Here is a 20,137-nt window from a genome sequence, read left to right on the forward strand (position 1 = left end):
TTAATTCTTTGAGAACGAACCATCCTTCCCATTCCTGCAGAGCAGCCTTCCCCAAAGCGGCGGGCGCTGCCCAAACTCCGTTCAGGGGCAGCTTTCCCTGGGGCCTCCCGCTGCTGCTCCGGGACCCCGAGGTTTCCTCTTCCTTGGAATCCCTTCCCGCAGCCCAGCCCGGGCACGTGTCTTTATCGCCAGCTCCGCTCGCTCTTATCTCATTTTCCGTAGCCTTATCCTGTTTTCCTTGTCCCTCTTTTTGAGGATGAGGATGAACTGGTTGAAGAAATGCTCCTGGTCCTTCTTCTTCTGGACGAGGCGGAAGCGCTGGTCGCGGCCGTGCTTCTCGGCGAACTCCTTGAAGGTTGTCCTGTGGAAAAGGGGACCTGGGGAAGCCGGGCTGTGCCTGCCACCCCAGGGTGCTGCCCTGCAGCCACACCAGGGACCAGGGGAGGGGAGAGCGCGATGGAGGGTCCGGGATGGAGGGGGTGAGCCACGCCAGGGTCTGGGCACTGGGGCAGCGGGCAGGGACTGAAATGGGATTTCACTTGGGCTGGTGGCTGGCAAGAGGCTGCTGAGCCATTAAAGCCAAAGCAAGGCTCACAGAGCTGAAATGAAACCACCGACAAGGGGGTTTTATTTCAGCTCCTGCGTGTTTTGGATTTCCAAGGCGAGCTCTCTCCTAGCAGGGTTTGCTACCTTCATTGCCTTTCAGGCTGCACGCCCAGCTCCTTTCCCCAAGGTGACTCTTTGCTTTTTATTGGAAATATTTGGGATTTATTCCTCTCATTGTGTGCCTAAATCAAGGCAGGGAAAGGAGCTTCCTCAGTGCTTTGTTGTCACAGTCAGCCCCCCAAAAACCCTTCAGGGGTGAAATGCTCCCGGCCTCTGGGCCAGCGCAGCTTTTCCCCTGGGCACTGGGAATATCAGTGCTGGAAGCAGAGTTTGGGTGGGACATCAGCCCAGAATATCCCTAATTTTGTTGTAAAATGCTCCTTGTAATTACAATTGCTACAGGCCCCACGTGCTGTTTGGATCCGTGTGCCCACGCAGGTCGTGCTGAATAATTATCTGCATGTTTTATCAGAGAAAACAGTCATTTCTTTGTTCCAGCAATTTAACAATATTTATAACATAAACCCCTTTATTTTCATGTAATTTACAAATGAGAAAGCACTGCCCTAAGCACTGCCACTGTGTGAGTCTGGATCCATCGCCAGAAAAACAAAGTAAAACAGAAATTGTGCCTTGCACACTGTATTTTAATTTAATCACAGAATTGTAGAGTCACAGAAGGGTTTGGGTTGGGAAAGACCTCACAGATCATCTTGTTCCAACCCCCTGCCATGGGCAGGGACACATTCCATGAATTTAATGGCGTGGCATTAACAGGAACTTTGAGAAATTATATTTCTCTTCCACCAAACCCCAAGACTAAATGCAATTTCTGAGTAATTACACCTGCATGCGTAACATGGATGAGACTGAGCATTGTGGTACTGATTTTCCATAAGTAATGGGTGTTCTGTAATCACTGCATACACAGGAATATAAAATAAATGTGCTGTGCAAAGTGTTGCACATTCTGAGGGGGAGAGGGAGAGAGGAAGGGACAGACAGAGGGAGAGGGGGAGAGGCAGATGGAATATTTCCTCTCCCAGGAATACAACAAAATACTGGAAAATATCAGGGAAGAAATGCCACCCCAGCATTGGAACAGGCATCTTTCTCTTGCTAGGAAGAATTCTGGGCTGGAAAGCTCGGCCTAAATGACAAAGCCAAGCTTCCCAACCCTTCCTAAGGCAACACCCACCTTGGAGATAGCTTGGATTCTTCCAGAAGCTTCTTGAATTCTTCCTTGGCCAACAGCAGTTTGTTCTTCTTCTCCTTGTACTCCTCCCTGACCCGGGTTTTGACAAACTGCTCGAAAATCTGGCCAGGGAAGAGACCCAGGACAAGGAGTTATGGACAAAGCCCTTGGGGAATTTGGGCAAGCCCAGGGCCTCCCCACGTGTCCAGGAGTTTTTATTCCATCACCTCCAAGGACTGGCCCTCTCTCCTGGCTGCAGTTGGGCTACCCTTTAATCAAAGGGTAGCAGTGTTGATATGGATCCCAGAAGCCCAGACTGGTTTGGGTAGGAAGGACCTTAAAGCCCAGGCAGTGCCACCCCTGCCACCCTGCCCAGGCTGCTCCATGGCTGATAAAATGATTCCATGGCTCCAAGGAATGTCTCTTGATTGACTCATCATGTCCAGGAGTTGTTCTTGCCCATTCCCTGAAATAAATCCCAAACTCCCTGCTCAGGCTCTTTAGCAGGCACTTTCCATCCTGGCAGCTCCTCATACATTTTCATTCCTGTTTTTCCTCACTGGTTTTGTTTCACTTTTTTTCCTTAGGAAAGGAGATATTGGAAAGGGAGCAAATGAAGATGTATGTGGCCAGTTCTGTGGTAAATACCTAGAGGAAGCTCTCTGGAGAACCACAGGACAATATGGAATAAGTTCATTTTTCATCCTGTTTATTTAAAAAATGGATGATTCCATATTCAAAATTATTCCTTCTGCAGGATGACAAAGACTTTTAGGGCAGAGAAATAACCACAGAACAGCAGTGTTCACCTTCTCTGCAAATCCCTGCATCTCTCCTGAATTCTGTAGCCTCATCTGCAGACTTTGGGATCCCTAGTGATCATTAATGCCCAAATTACCAAGGCAGCAGAACCCCACATCCCTTCGGAGCTCCCCAGAAAAAACAACCCTTGCAGAGAGCCCCCAGTGCTCTGTCCAGTGGGGTCAGCACCAAACCCTGCCAGACCCCTGGGAAAGGTCCTGAACAATGGAAATCCAGCAGTGTCTCTGCACTATCCCAATAATCCAGGACAGAACTGTTCCCTTGGGGCCATTTCCCTCCTACAGCCAGGTCCCTATTTCCAGGTTCCCTGTTCCCAGGTCCCTATTCCCAGGATTCCCAGGCTCAGGAGCTGTTCCTGCACCCCAAGTGTCCCTGAGATCAAACCTTGGAACACCTGCTTGTCCAAGGAGAGAGCCCTGGGAACCACAGAACATCCTGAGTGGGAAGGGACTCAGAGTCCAGCTCCCAGACCCCCAAACCCCACAGAGTCCAACTCCCAGGCCCCCAAAACCCCATAGAGTCCAACTCCCAGACCCCCCAAACCCCACAGAGTCCAGCTCCCAGACCCCAAAACCCCACAGAGTCCAGCTCCCAGACCCCCTAACCCCACCCTGTGCCCGGTGAGCATTCCCCCGATGGGTAGAGCCAAACCTGTGCGTGTGCAGAGGGAAATTCTGATTTTACGGAATTCTTTCCAACTCCCAGACCCCCCAAACCCCGCCCTGTGCCCGGTGAGCATCCCCCCGATGGGCAGAGCCAAACCTGTGAGTGTGCAGAGGGAAATTCTGATTTTACGGAATTCTTTCCAACTCCCAGACCCCCCAAACCCCGCCCTGTGCCCGGTGAGCATCCCCCCGATGGGCAGAGCCAAACCTGTGAGTGTGCAGAGGGAAATTCTGATTTTACGGAATTCTTTCACCTTCCCAGGATAAGTGCTGCAGGAGCTGGTTAGTCTGGGGGTGTTGGCTGCAGGCAGGCCGGGCTGGGGCACAGCTCACAGCTCACAGCTCACTCACCTGCCTCCTCTCCTCGGGGTTGAGCAGGAGGTAGCGTGGGTCAAACACGATCTTGTGCAGCTCCTTCTCCCACGTGGAGAACGCCGACACCTGGGGCACAGACAGCAGGGCTGGCTGAGCACGGGGCAGGGCTGGCTGCTCCCGGCCTGAGGAGCCCTGGGCAGCATTCCTGGCGTGGCTGAAGGTGGGTTTGAATCTCGGGCAGAGCTCTAGGGGCCCCTCAGGGCCAGGATGGACTTGCTGCTCAGCGGGGCTCTGGGAGATGCTCCCTCCCCAGCCGTGCTGGAGGAGCCTGCAGCAGGCAGGAAATGCCATTTTGTGCTGCTGTTGGAGCAGCAGAGGCACCAATGCCCACGGAAGGGACAACTCCAACTCCAGAGCTGGAGCTGTGACCAGCTGAGGCACGCAGGGAAGGCTGGCAGTGAACACCCTAAAGCACCACACTCCCCATTGGGATGGGAATGTCTCATCCTGCAGGGCTGCTTCCAGCCTCGTGCAGTCATGGAATCACGGAGCATTTTGGGCTTGGAAGGGACCTCAGAGACCACCCAGATCCATCCCCTGCCTGGCCAGGGACAATTCCACCAGTTCAAAGCTTCTACAGCATCCCTGCTAATGCACTGGCGACAGAAAAATCTAAAGGAAATAAAATATTCTAATCAGTCCAACTAATTACAAAAGAGTGAATTCACTAAAAAAAAAAAAAAAAAGGATGTGAAGTATAATTAAACAGTAATTAACACTCCAGCAGGAAAGCTCTGATGAAGCAAAGTGGCTTTAAGTGGACTCATTTTCCTCTCAGAGCAGCTTGAGATTGGAAAACCCAAAGCTCAGGCTGCCTTGGGGATGTGAGGCCATTGGGATACCCAAAGCTCAGGCTGCCTTTGGGATCCGAGGCCTTTGGGATACCCAGATCTTGAGCTGCCTTTGGGATCCGAGGCCAGGTCCCCCCAGCACTCCCTTCCCACAGCCCGAGCTGCCCTCCCTGTGCCCCCTTGTCCTGGTGTCTCCTCTTTTCCTGGTGTCTTCCACGCTCTCCTGGACATCAGCTTTGTTCCCTGCACAAATCCCCCTCTGAGCTAAGGCTAATTAAGCTCAGATTAGTTCATCACATAATCATTCCAGCTGATGATTTTGTGCTTAGCAATTATTACACTGCACATTTGGCAAAGATCACCTAAAATAACCTGGTGTTTCTGATTTCATTCCAGGTACACTGCACACACAAATCCCCCTCTCTCCCCAGGATTAAGAAGGGAGAACCTTGAGGAAAAACACTCCCTGGAATCCTTTCAGAAGCCTTGAGAGCAGCCAGCAGGGAGAAGGCCTTCCTGGAAATGCTGGCTTAGAATGTGGATATTTTGATGCTGGGTGGGAGAGGGAGCCAGGAAGAACCTTAAATTTTCCTCTTCCTCTTAGAATTTTGTGGAAACTTTGAAACTTCCAGAAGAATATTCAGATTACATTCTGACAGAGGAAAACTCACCCCAGACTTCAGAATAAAGAGTGCCTGTGTCTTGGAGCTCCCCCAAACCCCCTCTATTTTTAAAATGCTACAATAAATATTCTTCTCTTGACATAATTTCTGTGGGAAGCTGCAGAGCTCCACTGGCAAACTCCATCTGCTTCAAGCTCTTTGTGATTCCATCCAGCACCTCCTTCAGGAGGACAGGGCAGGGGATGGTCATTAAATAATCAGATTTAAATGGCATTAATGGTCTCCCTGTGCTTCAGCCATGCCAGGCAGCTGCTGCTGAGCTGGACAGTGGGAAGACATTCAGGGTAAAAGCAAAGTAACCTCTTCTCTCCCCATTTTTAAACATCAGTGAATCCAAACAGTGAATTTCCCAATTTTCTTTATTTTAGGAGAAAATCTCACATAGAAACACCTGAGAATCCTGTTCTAGAACACCCCTAATCCTTCCAAACACTGACTTATTGCCCCCCGAGTTCCAATCTGCCAGCAAAGTCTTCACCCAGGGCTCCTTCATGGCCCTCCTGCATTTCTGCAGCATAAATAACAAGCTGTATTAATAAAGCAGCTCTGGTGTGGGGATAATTCATTGCTGAGCTGCTGAAGCTCTAATTATCCCCCTTTAAAGCCTGCTGATTGCTAGGATAAATTTTATAGGCTTTAGTGCCTGACAAGAGCCACCTTGGGCTGTATTTCCTCCAGGAGTGACATTCCCTTTATGGGGTACACGTGGCAGTGTGGGGGAGGCAGAGAACCTGCACCCACTGCTCATTTCACACCTCCCTGTGCCCCTGAGCCCAAACCCAGAGCATTCCCTGTCCTCAGCTCAGCACAGCTGGAACCATCTCCAGAACATCCTTCCCCAAGGACCTGGATAAGCATTAATGGCGTTATGCTGCTAGGGGGTGGGGTCAGATGGGATTTTGGGAATTAGGAATGGTTCCCTGGCAGGGTGGGCCGCCCTGGCACAGGTGCCCAGAGCAGCTGTGGCTGCCCCTGGATCCCTGGCAGTGCCCAAGGCCAGGCTGGACACTGGGGCTGGAGCACCTGGGACAGGGGAAGGTGTCCCTGCCATGGCAGGGCGGGAATGGGTGGGGTTTGAGGTCCTTTCCAACCCAAACCATTTATGATTCCACGATTTTGGATGGCCAGTCAGTGAAACTGGCTGCCCAGTGCTGGAATCCCTGCAGTTTGTGGGCATGGACACCCCAGAGCTGAGGACAGGGCAGTGCCCACAGCCCCACGTCCCTCTGAGCCCCTGCCCTGCTGGGAGAGCTGCTGCCTCTGCACATCCCTTGGGATGTGTCTGGAAAGGGTCCCAGTTCCCAGGGGTGGCAGTGGGGACACTGACAGTGTCACCAGCCCCAGGGCTCAGGTACAGGACCCCAGTGCTGATTCTGCCATGGCTGCTGGGCCAGGGCACGGCTCCAGGGGCCTGCAGGGTCCCAGGAAGGGCTGCTCCTTACCCCCCTCTCCAGCAGCATGTCCCTGAAGTGGGTGATCCTCTCCTCCAGGGGCGGTGAGACCCGCGGGGCCGAGCCTTCCTCCCCTGCCTGCTCCTCCTCAGCGCCAGCCGGGCCCGCAGCCTGGCACTCCTCTGTTCTGGACAGGGCAACACAGACGGGGGTCAGCCACGCTCACCTGCACGGGGATTCATCCCTGGGTCCCTGAATCCTCCCTGGGACACCCCAGGAGCTCCCACGCTCACAGCTGGGCACCACACCTGGGGCTGGAGGGGCTGCAGCAGCTCCTGGAGGCGGGGGAGTCACTCGGGGCCACCAGAGGGATGTGACACCCAAACTCAATGTCCAGCAAAGTGAGAGCTTCATACAGCCCTTGCCAAGGAAGGGGACCTTAAAGGGGGCATTTTTTCATTATAAAAATCACAATAAAGGATCCAGTTCAGCACAGCTGTAATAATCCACTGAAGCCTCAGGTTTAGTTTTTCTATTTCAGATTCTGAGCTGCTTTAGTGTGTGGGTCTGGGTTCACACCAGGGGATGGTGAGCTCTGTGCACAGAGCAGGGAGACAAAACAATTCCTGCTCCAGCTGGGCACCAAGGACAAATGATCCAAATCTCAGCCCAGGAGCACAAACCCCGTGGGCTGCAGAGAGAAAAACAAGCAGGATGGGAGTGCAGGGGCTGAGCTGGAATTGGACACTGAACTGCAATGTGCACATGGAGCAGAGCTGATCCCAGGGAGAGACCCCGGGAGCGCTCGTGCATTTTGGGACCATTTGGGTTCATCCTGGGTGCAGCCCTGGCTGGGCTCTTGTGCTGCCCCAGGTGGATCCATGGAGGAGATCCTTGGAATCAATCCCTGCTTTGCTCTGTAACTCTGCCCTGCCTCTGCTCTGGGTCTTCTGACTTCTCAAAGCCTCCCCAGCACAAAGGCTGTGCCTGCCCTCTCAGAAGGACCTGGCACGGAGCTGGGCACTCTGCACAGCTCAGAGCTGCCTTTCCAGCTGTGCCTTCAGGAGAGGGTGAGGCACATGTGGGAATGAAGGTCAGCAACAGCAGCACCTGGGGCTGCTTCTGAGCCTGAGAGCAGGGAAAACCTGCTGCACTTGAGGGAGGGAAAGCTTTATCCAGTGCCTCTGGAATAACCCACAGCCTTGTCTGTAACCATTCGATAAAGGAAGAGTTCCCCAGACAAAACCAGGTGGTGTCCAGGGGAAACAGAGGCTGCAGAGAGTCCTGGCTCTGTGAGGACTGGACACCTGGAGAATGCTCCCATTGTTCACCCACACAGAACAAAAGTGCTTTAACTTGCTCTTCTGGTACCAGCCCTTCCCACCGTTAGACAGAGACATGGGAACTGTAGAACTTACTTATTTCTCTTGGTTTTGATGCTCAGATCGTCATTTTCATCCCCTGGACAAGAGCTAACACACTTGTCTGCTGAAAAGAAAGAAGTCATTATCAGATCTGAACGAGATAAATGGGGATACAAATTCCTCAGATTGACTTCTCTTCCCTGTCTCTGCTGCTCAGGTATTTCCTGGCTGTCACCTCCCACAGAGGGTTTTAGAAATAACAAGTATTTTATAAAATCCTCAGAATTGCCTTCATCCAGATGGAAGCAACAGCAATAAAGTGACCATTTCCAGCCAGCAAAATTCCTCATTTTTCATTCATGACATGATTGCTTTCAATCTTATTATTGTTTCACCTGATCCTCCCTCCTCCCTTCCCTTCAAAATGCAACTGAAGACATTCCTGCAAAGTCATTTCCCTGCTGGCAGCCTGAAGGATTCCCTGGAGGTAATTCTCCTGGCCCATTTCTCCTCCTGGGATCAGCCAGTCTCAGGCTGCTTTCCCAGGAATTCCAGCAGCACCTGGCAGGGCTGGGGAGATCCAAGAACCCCCAGGCTCCTGAGGCTGCAGAGCAGCTCCGAGGCCAGGTCACCCCCTGGTCAGGCCTGGACACGGGTCCTTGAGGGACTCAGAGCTTGGATTTTCAGGCACAGACAAGGGAAACAAATCTGAATTCCAAAACCTTTTTTGTTCACCTCTACCAGCTGCAGCTCTCACCAAAACCCCAAAGGGCACAGAAGTCCCAGCCCTGCTGTGCCTGCCCTGGAGGGTCCCCAGCACGTGGGCTGGCAAATATTTATGTGCTGGATCCAGGGATGGGCTTCAGACTCTTGGCTAAGTGCCAAAGGGCCCAAAATTCCTGGGGGAATTCAGTAAATGACATCAGTACTGGTTTCAGTAGGAGTCCTACGAACTGTGTCCAGGGCCAGGCTGGGCACTGGGAGCACCTGGGACAGGGGAAGGTGTCCCTGCCATGGCTGGGGTGGCACTGGGTGGGATTTGAGGTCCCTCCCAGCCCAACCATTCCATGATTTGGTGACTCCATAATGCCCATTTTCTATTAATTAGCTGGAAAGTCCTCCTCAGCCCAAGCAGCCAGGCAGACCCTGAGCAGCTGAGGAAGAGATCTCAGCAGATCAATGCTTTGGAGCAGCTGAGGAACTGATCACAGCAGATCAATGCTCTGGAATAGCTGAGGAACAGATCTCAGATCAATGCTCTGGAATAGCTGAGGAACAGATCTCAGCAGATCAATGCCCTGGAGCAGTGAGGAACAGATCTCAGCAGATCAATGCTCTGGGATAGCTCAGGAACAGATCTCAGCAGATCAATGCTCTGGAGCAGCTGAGGAACTGATCACAGCAGATCAATGCTCTGGAATAGCTGAGGAACAGATCTCAGCAGATCAATGCTCTGGAATAGCTGAGGAACAGATCTCAGCAGATCAATGCTCTGGAGCAGTGAGGAACTGATCACAGCAGATCAATGCTCTGGAATAGCTGAGGAACAGATCTCAGATCAATGCTCTGGAATAGCTGAGGAACAGATCTCAGCAGATCAATGCCCTTGAGCAGCTGAGGAACAGATCTCAGCAGATCAATGCCCTGGGCCCTGCAGGAGCTGCCCCTGCTCCCCAATCCATGGGATGGCCTGAGGGGACCCCATTAGGGAGTAGCCACATCAACCTCCTGGAACAAACACTTGGTGGAGGAGCAGTCACTAAGAAATGAGCAATTTCTCATTTATGCCCAAATTTAAAAAGCACTTGATCCTTCAGCAGAGACAACCCAGAGCGTCCCATGGAAAACTTTGCTTGAGATCTTTTTTTTTTTTAAGATGTTTGATTTGAAAATTCTATTTAAATCTCAGCAGCAGCCACTCAGTTAAATAAATGTGGGAAGCATTGCTGGGAACACTCAGCTCGTTTGTGTTATTTATTTACTGGAGGTTACAAGCTAAGAAAAGAGGTAACAAATAATCCCCCTCACCTCAGAGCTAATCTATACTAATTATGATCTGCTCCAACCCTGAGCAACCACAGGGCCCAATTATAGCAGGGAGGATTAAGACTATTTAACAACAATGGAAGTCATGGCCATAAAAAACCAGGAGCATGAATCAAATCTTTGTGGTAGAGATAATAAATGGAAAGGATGGAGCACAGCAAAAAATAGATTTCTGAAGTGGCACCTATCAGGACTGAGTTAAGACTCTTCTGTTAATTAATTACAGAGCAGGAACAATGATAGAGACCATAACAATGACCCTCAGCTTTGTGTCTGGCCATCCCTTGGCTGGAATTCACTGAGCTTGCAGCAGATCCTGCAATTTAAAGCTCTGTTTTTCTCCTGAAGAATGAATTTCAGCAGACAGGCTCTGGAGGAATTTCATCCACAGCTAAAGCTCTTCAAGCCACACACAAAAATTATACAGAAATGTATACACAAGCACCTGCTGTGGAAATTCAGAGAGAAAAATGGAATTACAGGCTGTGTCAGCTGGAGGACACAGAGAACCCTCCTTGGAGCTGCTCTTCTGCTGACAGAGAAGCTGAAAATGGCTCACTTTTATCTCCCTGCAGGCACGGGGCTGGGGGTTCTGTGGGATTTGCAGGGGTTCTCTGGGGTTTGCAGGGGTTATTTGGGGTTTGCAGGGGTTCTCTGGGGGTTCTCAGTGGTTCTTTGGTGTTTGCAGAGGTTCATTGGTATTTGCAGTGGTTAGTTAGGGGTCTTCAGTGGTTATGTGGGTTTGCAGGGGTTCTCTGGGGTTTCTAACAGTTATTTGGGGTTTGCAGGGGTTGACTGGCAGCTGTCCCCCTGGACCAAAGCCATTGCCCATCCCTGCTGCCCAGGGGGCACAGGGCAGGCCCTGCAGCAGCCTGGCAGTGCCACCAGCCCCATTCAGTTTCAAAACACAGCACCTGGAAACAACCACAACAGTCCTGCTTCTTTCCCCCTTGACTTTTCTCCCTCCCCACTAAGGAATGAGCAGCAGCTGGAGGAGGTGACTGTTCTTTCACTACCAAAAACCAGAATACTGAAGAATCCCAGCAGCCAGCCAAGGCCAGGAGCAGTTCCAAGGACTGCCATGGCTGATGTCCCCAGCAAGGGACACCCCTCCAGAACGGGCAGTGTGGAGCCTCAGGAGCTCTGGCACGGGACACAGCAGCTCCCAGGAGCAGGGGAGCCTTTCCCCCAACCCTCCCTGCTGGGATTTCCCCCTGCCCAGCTGGGCTGGGTGATCCTCGGTGCTTTGGGAGCAGGCAGTGATGGCAATGCCCGCCCTGACCTCGGGCAGCGAAACACACACTGCCCCCTGACAGGGGCTGCACCAGCAGAGATCCAGCTCCTGCACCAGGCCTCTGCTGCTTCTCTGCCAGTGAAACAGAGATTTTCGGACAAGGAGGAGGCCCAGTCCCCCAGCCCAGCATTCCAGGGAAAACAAGGAATTTGTGAGGAACATGGATTTTCCCTCCCTCGGGAATGCCCCCGGGCCACCTCTCTATCTCCGGGTCTCACACCTCCAGGAGCACACCCAGCCCTGGCTCCGGGGGCTCCCACAGTTCGGGGAGAGGGAACAAGGCCAGGTTTGGTTACTTGCTGCAGCCTCCAGCTTGCGTTTGTGCGGGGGGTCCTCGAGCAGCCGCTTGATGTCCCCGCGGTGCCGCAGGTCCAGCGGCCGCTCCCACACCGACAGCTGCATGGTGGGGTTGAAGAAGAACACCCGGTCATCTCCAGTCCAGACCACACACCTGCTCCAAGCGACACACCAGCCTCAGAGCCCGGCCAGGGACCAGCAACGTGCCCACAGCGGGGCACCGCAGCCCTGGGACACCCTGGGACACCCCAAAGACATCCTGGGCACACCCTGGGACACCCAGGGACACCCCAGAGACACCCTGGGCACACCCTGGGACACCCCAGAGACACCCTGGGCACACCCTGGGACACCCCAGAGACATCCTGGGCACACCCTGGGACATCCCAGAGACACCCCGGGACACCCCAGAGACACCCTGGAACGCCCAGGGACACCCCAAAGACACCCTGGGCACACCCTGGGACACCCAGGGACACCCCAAAGACAACCTGGGCACACCCTGGGACACCCCAGAGACACCCAAAATCCTGGAGATGTACATCCTGAATTTATATGTAAATAAACAAAGACAATTTCCATGCCAGGCACCTCCTGAATCCCAATGAGAGCTAAACCCCCCTGGCTAAGGCACACACACTGCTGGGAGGAAAATGTGCCTGGCTCTGAAGCAAAAACACCTGGAAGGAACAAACCTTACAATTACGAGCTCTGATGCTTAATTGTTATTAAAAGCAGGGAGTAAAGCTGGGTTTAAAAGGGTCTGGTCCGGGTAAAGGACTGGAAATAGGAAGAGTGCTCCCTCACTGCAGGAGGTATAAAATTACCCAGCACACCCTGTGCAGGACAGGTAAGATCCCACAAAACTGGCTGTACAAACCCACGGGAGGTTTGGCATCCTGGATTCAGTGACATGCATGTGACAAATATCTTTAATCACCTTTCTAACTCATTATCTGTGTAATCTTATATAATATATATCCCACATACTACAAATACTGCATGAATACTTCATGTTTCTTTCCCTGCACAGTGGTTTGGATCACAAACCTCTGGCTCTCTCACATAAGAGGTTCTTTCTCAGAACTGGAATGATTTGGAAGAGTTCTGGGCTATGGGAAGCTCTGTTCTCCCAGAAACCCTGAGCCCCTCCTGGAGAGCACCACGGGGATGGGCAGGAACAATCCAAAGCAAGGCTCCAGAAACACCCCAGGTCTCCCAGAAGGAAGGGGAAATTGGGATGGGCAAGAACAGTCCAAAGCAAGGCTCCAGAAACACCCCAGGTCTCCCAGAAGGAAGGGGAAATCAGGAATTCAGGCAAAGAGACAGCTGGGCTGGCAGGGTCAGATGGATCCCTGGGTGTGCCCAAGGCCAGGATGGGTGGGGCTGGGAGCAAAGATCCCATGGTGTCAGCCCCCAGGTATAAACTAAATAAACTAAACCAGGTATACACTAATTATTCTAGGGGTAAAGGGCATAAAAATCCCCCTATCAACCACTCAGGCCACAAAGTGCAGAAGGGTTTGTGTTTAAAAATGCCATGAGAGCTTGACCCAGCTGCTGCTGTCAGTGCTCGGGGCACGAGCCCCACGAGGCACAGCCTGTGTCAGACACCCCCTGCACCATGCAGGGCAGGCAGGGTCACCCAGTGCCACCAAGGAGCTGGGACAGGCAGGAGCTGGCCCTGGAAAGCAGCAGCATTTATTAAAAACTGCGCTGCTGCTCCCCTGTGCCCCAGCCCGAGCTGCCCTGCAGGTTTGGCTGCTGCTCCCTCCCTCACCCTCCTCAGGCCACGGGGCATGGAAAAGCTCTGCCAGGAGCTGCCAGCCACGCTGCTGAAGCCCCTGGCAGTGCTGTGCCAGCCCAGGGAGGCTCCTGGGGAGGGCTGGCACACGGGAAGGGCCCTGGCAGCTGCTCACCACGGCGATCCTGGCACCGGGGCCGATGCCACGGGCTTGTTACCGCTGGAAGCGCTGTCAGCCTGGCTCAGCAGCTTGAAGGAGTGATCCTGGGGACACAGAGGGATGAGTTAGCAAACAGAGCAGTGCCCAGAGCTGCTCCCGGGGTACAAATCCCCCTCAGCCTGCAGGGGGTCACCCCGTGGCCAGAATTGCAGGAGAGGCGTTGTGGCCAGCCAGCTGCCTCTGGAGCAGCCCAGAGAAATGGGGATTACAAAAACGCCTCCCCACTTAGAGCAGCACGTGGGAAAAAGCAGCCAGGCAGCTCTGTCCATGCCAGCAGCTCCCAGGGCACAGTGGGTGAGGGACACCCCGAGGGTGGCACCACCAGGACAGGACCCATCCCGGGAGTAGGGGGTGCTCCCCGGGGCCAGGGGGGTCTGTGCCAGCCCTGCTCCTTCCAGCAGCTCCTCTGGGACTGCTCAGGGACATCACCATGGCACGAGGGAGTGACTGTCCCCCAGCTGCTCCTCTGTCCCCAGCACACAACAGAAACATGTCTGGAGCTGCTGGAGGGAGTCCAGAGGAGGCACCAAATGATCCCAGGGCTGGATCCTCTCTGGGACACCTGGAGAGGAGCAGCTCCAGGGAGAGCTCAGAGCCCTGCCAGGGCCTGAAGGGGCTCCAGGAGAGCTGGAGAGGGACTGGGGACAAGGCATGGAGGGACAGGACACAGGGAATGGCTCCCACTGCCAGAGGGCAGGGATGGATGGGAGATTGGGAATTGGGAAATGTTCCCTGGCAGGGTGGCAGGCCGTGGCACAGGGTGCCCAGAGCAGCTGTGGCTGCCCCTGGATCCCTGGCAGTGCCCAAGGCCAGGCTGGACACTGGGGCTGGGAGCGCCTGGGACAGGGGAAGGTGTCCCTGCCATGGCAGGGGTGGCACTGGCTGGGATTTGGGGTCCTTTCCCACCCAAAATGCTCTGGAACTCCATGGGGACCAAACCAGCCCTAAGTGTCCCCTGATCCCCTGACAATGCCAGAGCTCTGCACATCTCCAGGGTAAATGAAATCCATGGCTCTTTAAATTCCACAGCAGGGAAGGATCCTGAGTGTCCAGCCCAGCCCTGACCCAGATCTGTGCAGCTCAGGGCTCCCAGGGGCTCTGGAAGGGGCTCCAGGTCACACCTTGTCACTGTCACTGCCCGTGGGGACACTCTTCCTCTCCGTGTGCAGGATCAGCGTCGGGGGGCAGGCGGCTCTGCTGGGGTCCTTGCCACGCTCTGTGAGGGAGAGGAGCTCTTTTAACCTGCATAAATAAACTCACAACCAGCCAAAGCTGCTGAAGAGCCCCAGACTGCTGCCCGTGGCTCTGAGCCCCAGACTGCCACTCGTCCCCTTCAGTCACACCCCTGTGCCCAGCGTGCATCTCCTCTCCAGAGCCCCCATTTCAGTGGGACACATCCCCAGGACACATCCCCAGGGACACTTCACCCCTGGCTGGGCAGGGCTGGTTCATGGCTGGCCTCCAGGAGCTCGGGGGGGTTTTCCAAGCTGAAGCATTCCCGATTCTCTCCTCCCCCCGGGCATCCCCTGTTCCCAGCCCACGGGTCCTGCCCTGCTTGGTACCCCCTGTGGGAGTGCCCAGGGAGTGCTGCATCGATTGCCACTGCACGCAGGAAATAACATTTCCCTCCTCTGCAGAGGGCTGTCTCCATCCTGAAATCCCAAACCCTGAGCTGTCTGCTGCCTGTGATGGCAGAGGGGACAGCAGGGAAAGGCAGGCAGGCAGCAGGGGTGGGACAGAGCCAACATCCCAACAAAGGAGGGTGCACAGGAAGACGGTAAGAAATACGGGATTGTCTTAATTTGGGGTTTTTGTCTGCTTGTCCTCTTCAAACACATATTGGGGGTCTGAGCTGAGGTGGGCTTGCTGGCCCATCCCTCCTGCAGCAGGGGGGACAAGGTGTGTGACACCCCTCTGTACACCCCCCATTCCTGGGGGTGTCCCCTGCCCCCTCCCACGTGTCCCTGGCTGCCCCTGGGTGTCCCAGGCCAGGCTGGACACTGGGGCTGGGAGCACCCAGGACAGGGGAAGGTGTCCCTGCCATGGCAGGGGTGGGATGGGATAAGGGATGGGATCAATGGGATGGGATCAATGGGATGGGATCAATGGGATAAGGGGATGGGATCAATGGGATGGGATTCCATGGGGCAGATTCACCTCGAAATGCTACTCCAATTATTTCAAAATTCCTCTGGGTACAGAACAGACCCCCATTTCAGTCTGCTTCCCTCGGAATATCTCAGAATAATACAACATGAAATCCATGGCATTTTGCTCAGAAGATGGCTTTATGGGAGCAAAAAAGAAGATTTACAAACCAGAGCCGTTAATTTCCACATTAAAGGAGCCAGGAGCAGGGAGCTGCTGATACACATCAGAAAGGGCTCAAAATTCATCTTCCCTCCCTGGATATCTGGTAATTGGGAATCAAAGCCTTCCCAGGCACTTTGGTGCTCTGGACACAGGAGGTGACACCGGTGTCAGTGCCCCCTCCTGCTGGGAGGGGAAGGACAGCCCTGAGCAAGGCCTGGCACAGAGGGTGGCACAGAGCCACTGCCAGGGGACCAGCAGTGCCCCAGGGAGCCCTGAGAGGGCACAAGCAGTGGCCAGGGTGACAGTGGTGCTTCTACACTCACCATTGATTTGAAAGCAGCCATGCATTTCATCCATGTGAAATACAGGGTGAATCTCATCCCACAGGCACGTGGGCTCCAGGGACAGGAAACATTCCCTGCCTTTGGAAGCTCTGATACAGATCATGGCATGGGTTGGGTGGGAAGGGACCTTAAATCCCCTCCAGCGCCACCCCTGCCATGGCAGGGACACCTTCCCCTGTCCCAGCTGCTCCCAGCCCCAGTGTCCAGCCTGGCCTTGGGCACTGCCAGGGATCCAGGGGCAGCCACAGCTGCTCTGGGCACCCTGTGCCAGGGCCTGCCCACCCTGCCAGGCAGGAATTCACAGATGTCAGCTGCAGATGGAAACTGAAACAGGAGCAGACCCAAAGCACAGAGCTCTGGGCTGTGCAAAGGCAAGTCCAACCCAGAGCAATTGCCTTGGTCACTGCTCAGTGAGGATGAGGCTCAGAGCAGGGAGGTGCTGCTGTGGGCACAGAGCCCCTCTGCTCCTGAGGGGACACTGCTGCAGCACCCAGGCAGCCTCTGCACCCTCCTGGGACATTTCCCTCTCCTTTTCCTTCCTGGGAATCTCCCTCTCCTTTCTCTCCTGGAATTCTCCCTCTCCTTTCCCCCCTGGGAATCTCCCTCACCTTTCCCTCCTGGGAATCTCCCTCACCTTCCCCTCCTGGAACATCACCCTCTCCTTTCCCTCCTGTGAATCTCCCTCACCTTCCCCTCCTGGAATATCACCCTCTCCTTTCCCTCCTGAGAATCTCCCTCACCTTTCTCTCCTGGGAATCTCCCTCACCTTTCTCTCCTGGGAATCTCCCTCACCTTTCTCTCCTGGGAATCTCCCTCACCTTTCCCTCCTGTGAATCTCCCTCACCTTTCTCTCCTGGGAATCTCCCTCACCTTTCTCTCCTGGGAATCTCCCTCTCCTTTCCCCCCCTGGAAAGCTCCCTCCCAGCACAGCAAGGCCCAGGGAGCCCCCTGGGTGCTGCAGCCATGGTGAGCTCTGCAGCAGGCAGCTCCCCGGGCATTCCCGTGTGGAACACGCTGCCACAGCACTCTGGGCATCGGCAACGAGAAAAGAGGATGGGAATAAAAAAAATTTAAAAAAAGAAAAAAAGAAACAGCAACCAACCAGTAAAATGGAACAACAAAGGGAAGCCCTGAAGGCTGTGCACAGCAGGAGCCGTTCAGTTTGACACCTGCAGTTGAACACTGAGTGTTTGCCCGCAGTGCAAGGGAAAGAGGAAAACAATCCGAGGTTGTTCCTCCCTCCCCAGGCTCGGGGATCCCCCTGGAGTGGGGCTGGCCGTGCCAGGGAGGAGCCCCAGGATCTCCTGCTTCCCAAGGGAACCCCAGTCAGTGTCGCCCATCCCTGGAGACCTACCCTCCTGTGCCCACGCTGGGAGGGACCAGCACCAGGTGCTCACAGGGCACACCTTCACTCTTTGCTCGTTCATTAACCTCTCCCCCATCCTCAGTGCTCAAACTGAGCTGCAGCCTGCCAGTGCAGCCAGCATGAGACATTTCCATCTCCTTTTTCACCCCAAAGTCAGCAGCACAGCTAGAACTGGTGAGTTCTGCTCGTGCTGGAGGATGAGGGGAGATGGAGATAAAGGCTCCTGATTAAAGAGGCTTCTCACCAGCACAGGGACATGAATAATTCACAGCATGGCAAGCAAAGGTGAAACTGCAAAACTGCCTTGGGTATAGCACAGAGGATGTTGGGTGTGATCACAAACGTCTCACATCTCGTTAAAAGCAGAATTAGAGAGGAAGGGGAAGAGGGAAGATGGATTCATGCCATGAGGAGCTGTGGACAAGGCACAGTCAAAATTTGTTTCGTAAAAATATGCAGAGGCCAAACCTGCATTAATCTCAAAAAAGTTTAACAGTTTGACTCTTAAGTGCTCCCAAGGACTGGATTTATTAAGTACACACATCCCACACTGTGGGGTTTATCCTCCCCCAGCATCTCCACAGGCCAGCTCTGTCTGTCCCCACAACCTCATGGCTCTGGTGTTTGAGATCAGCCAAACCCTTCCCTGACTGATCCCCAGCTCCTCCTCTGCTGGCTTTTACTCAATCCAAGCGTGGGATCCCAGCTCTGCTCCCACCAGGCAGGTCCTGCCCCAATCCAGGCACTGGGATCCCAGCTCTGCTCCCACCAGCCAGGTCCTGCCCTGCTCCAGGCACTGGGATCCCAGCTCTGCTCCCACCAGGCAGGTCCTGCCCCAATCCAGGCACACAGCTCCCTCCTGCCCATGCTGCTTTCCCCTTTAATTCTTTCTTTGCTGCTCTGAGCATTCCTGCTGTGCCCTCCAAGTGCTTCTTTCCCCTCTCAGAACAAATCTCTTTGAGCTGAGCTTTTCTCCCCCTGCAGCAAACAGTGCCCACCCTCCCTGTCATTGTTCAGGGGATTTGGAGGGGGAACAGGAGAGGAACCCAGACAAATTCTGTGCTGGGGTGGAGTTCAGGGACAAACTCATTCCATGGCTGGATTTCCCAGGGACACAGCCACGCTGCCCAAGAGCTGCTCTTTGCCACTGCCCTGGAAATCATGAACCACAGCCCGCTTTGGGTTGGGAGGGACCTTAAAGCCCATCCAGTCCCACCTTTGCACTGTCCCAGGCTGCTCCAAGTCCTGCCCAGCCTGGCCCTGGACCCTGGCAGGGCTGGGGCAGCCACAGCTCCCCTGGCGTGGGGGGTCAGGGGTTATATCTGAACTGATCCCTAGGGATTCCTGATAAACACCTTTTTTCCCCCAGAACATGTCTGGGAAGGTGCCCTCAGAGCCCCGTGGTGCCTCCAAGGTGACAGTGGCAGCCCGTCCTGGGCAGAGTGGCCCAGGTCAGGAAGCAGCAGCACAGCAGAGCCCCAGCACATCTGGGGGTCCCACCCCTGAGGACAGGGCTCAGCCTGGCTGCAAGGACACAGAGCGTGGCATCCCTGCCCTTCCAGCCACGGGGACAGCACCCACCTGCTCGTGCCTGCTCCAGCAGGTTGGTGGCCATGAGGGTGACGGGCGCGGCCAGGGCGGTGACACGGGTGACCTGTGCTGGCACCAGGGGCCCCACGGCACTGTCCAGCCTGGAGGCAGAACCTGCGGGCAGACACAAGGGCAGAGGGGAATTTTCCCCGGTAAATAACAATTCCCTTTAAAACCCTCAGCCTTTGTGCCCAGCCCTGGCACTGGAGGCCGTGGGCAGCGCTGAGCACCCGCTGGGTGCTGCTCTGGCAGCTGCTCCTGGCCATCTCAGGGAGCTTTTCCAGCCTCAGTGACTCAGGGAACCCATCTGCTGAGCACATCTCCTGCCCCCACTGCAGGGTTAAAACAAGGTTTGTGTTCAGCTCGATTCCTGGCCACGATGCCCACGGATCTTCAGCCAATAAACAGTGCCAGAAATTTAAAATTAATGAACGTGTGGCCCTCAAAGTAAGAATTTGCCAGGATAGATCAATGCCCTCCCAGCAGGTCACAGCAGGATCAGTGTTCTCATTTTAAGTAACACTCCTCTGGTTTCCACTGCTACTCATCACAACTTCTCGGTGTCCCACTCTATCCATGGGAAATTATTTTGCCAATACTTTAAAAGTGTAACTTTATCCAGGGCCTCAGTCTGCTGGGCCGAGGCCCAAAGCAGAAACTCTGGTTTGCTCACGTGCATCATTCATGAGGAACCAGTAATCCAGGGCTGCTGCTGGAAGCTGGCCAGTTAAACCAGGCTCCCCAGTCCTGCAGAAGAATTCCTGCCTGCTGCCATAGCTGAGGTCCAGCCTGGAGCACTCATTCCCAATGAAGTGGGAAGTTTTTCAGGAGCTGAGCCACACAAGAGCCCCCCAAGCCCATCCCCTGGCAGGGCAGAGCCACGTGTCCCAGCAGCAGTGCCCAGCTCCCATTTCCCAGCCACCACTGCCGGTGCCATTGGTTGTATATTCATAGCTGTACATCCCATCCCTGCTTCAAGGCAGACTGGGAATGTCACAGTTCCCAGCACAGTCCAAGCTGCAGGATTTCCT

The 20,137-nt window shown here is 54.4% G+C and overlaps 1 protein-coding gene across 1 annotated transcript in view; it reads right to left on the reverse strand.

The window, feature by feature from the left end:
* Positions 1-204: 204 nt before the first annotated feature.
* Positions 205-20,137, reverse strand: part of TCERG1L (transcription elongation regulator 1 like) — a 156,217-nt gene continuing 136,284 nt past the window's right edge. The window contains exons 6-14 of the mRNA XM_041415572.1: positions 19,098-19,220; positions 14,615-14,709; positions 13,449-13,537; positions 11,529-11,683; positions 7,947-8,016; positions 6,580-6,715; positions 3,640-3,729; positions 1,805-1,923; positions 205-361 (exon numbers count right to left, since the gene is read on the reverse strand). Of these exons, the coding sequence (XP_041271506.1) occupies positions 205-361; positions 1,805-1,923; positions 3,640-3,729; positions 6,580-6,715; positions 7,947-8,016; positions 11,529-11,683; positions 13,449-13,537; positions 14,615-14,709; positions 19,098-19,220 (1,034 nt within the window). The remainder of the gene's footprint in view (positions 362-1,804; positions 1,924-3,639; positions 3,730-6,579; positions 6,716-7,946; positions 8,017-11,528; positions 11,684-13,448; positions 13,538-14,614; positions 14,710-19,097; positions 19,221-20,137) is intronic.

Source organism: Onychostruthus taczanowskii, unplaced genomic scaffold, assembly GCF_017590055.1.
Source record: "Onychostruthus taczanowskii isolate IOZ18803 unplaced genomic scaffold, ASM1759005v1 scaffold5, whole genome shotgun sequence".
In the NCBI taxonomy this organism is placed as follows: domain Eukaryota; kingdom Metazoa; phylum Chordata; class Aves; order Passeriformes; family Passeridae; genus Onychostruthus; species Onychostruthus taczanowskii.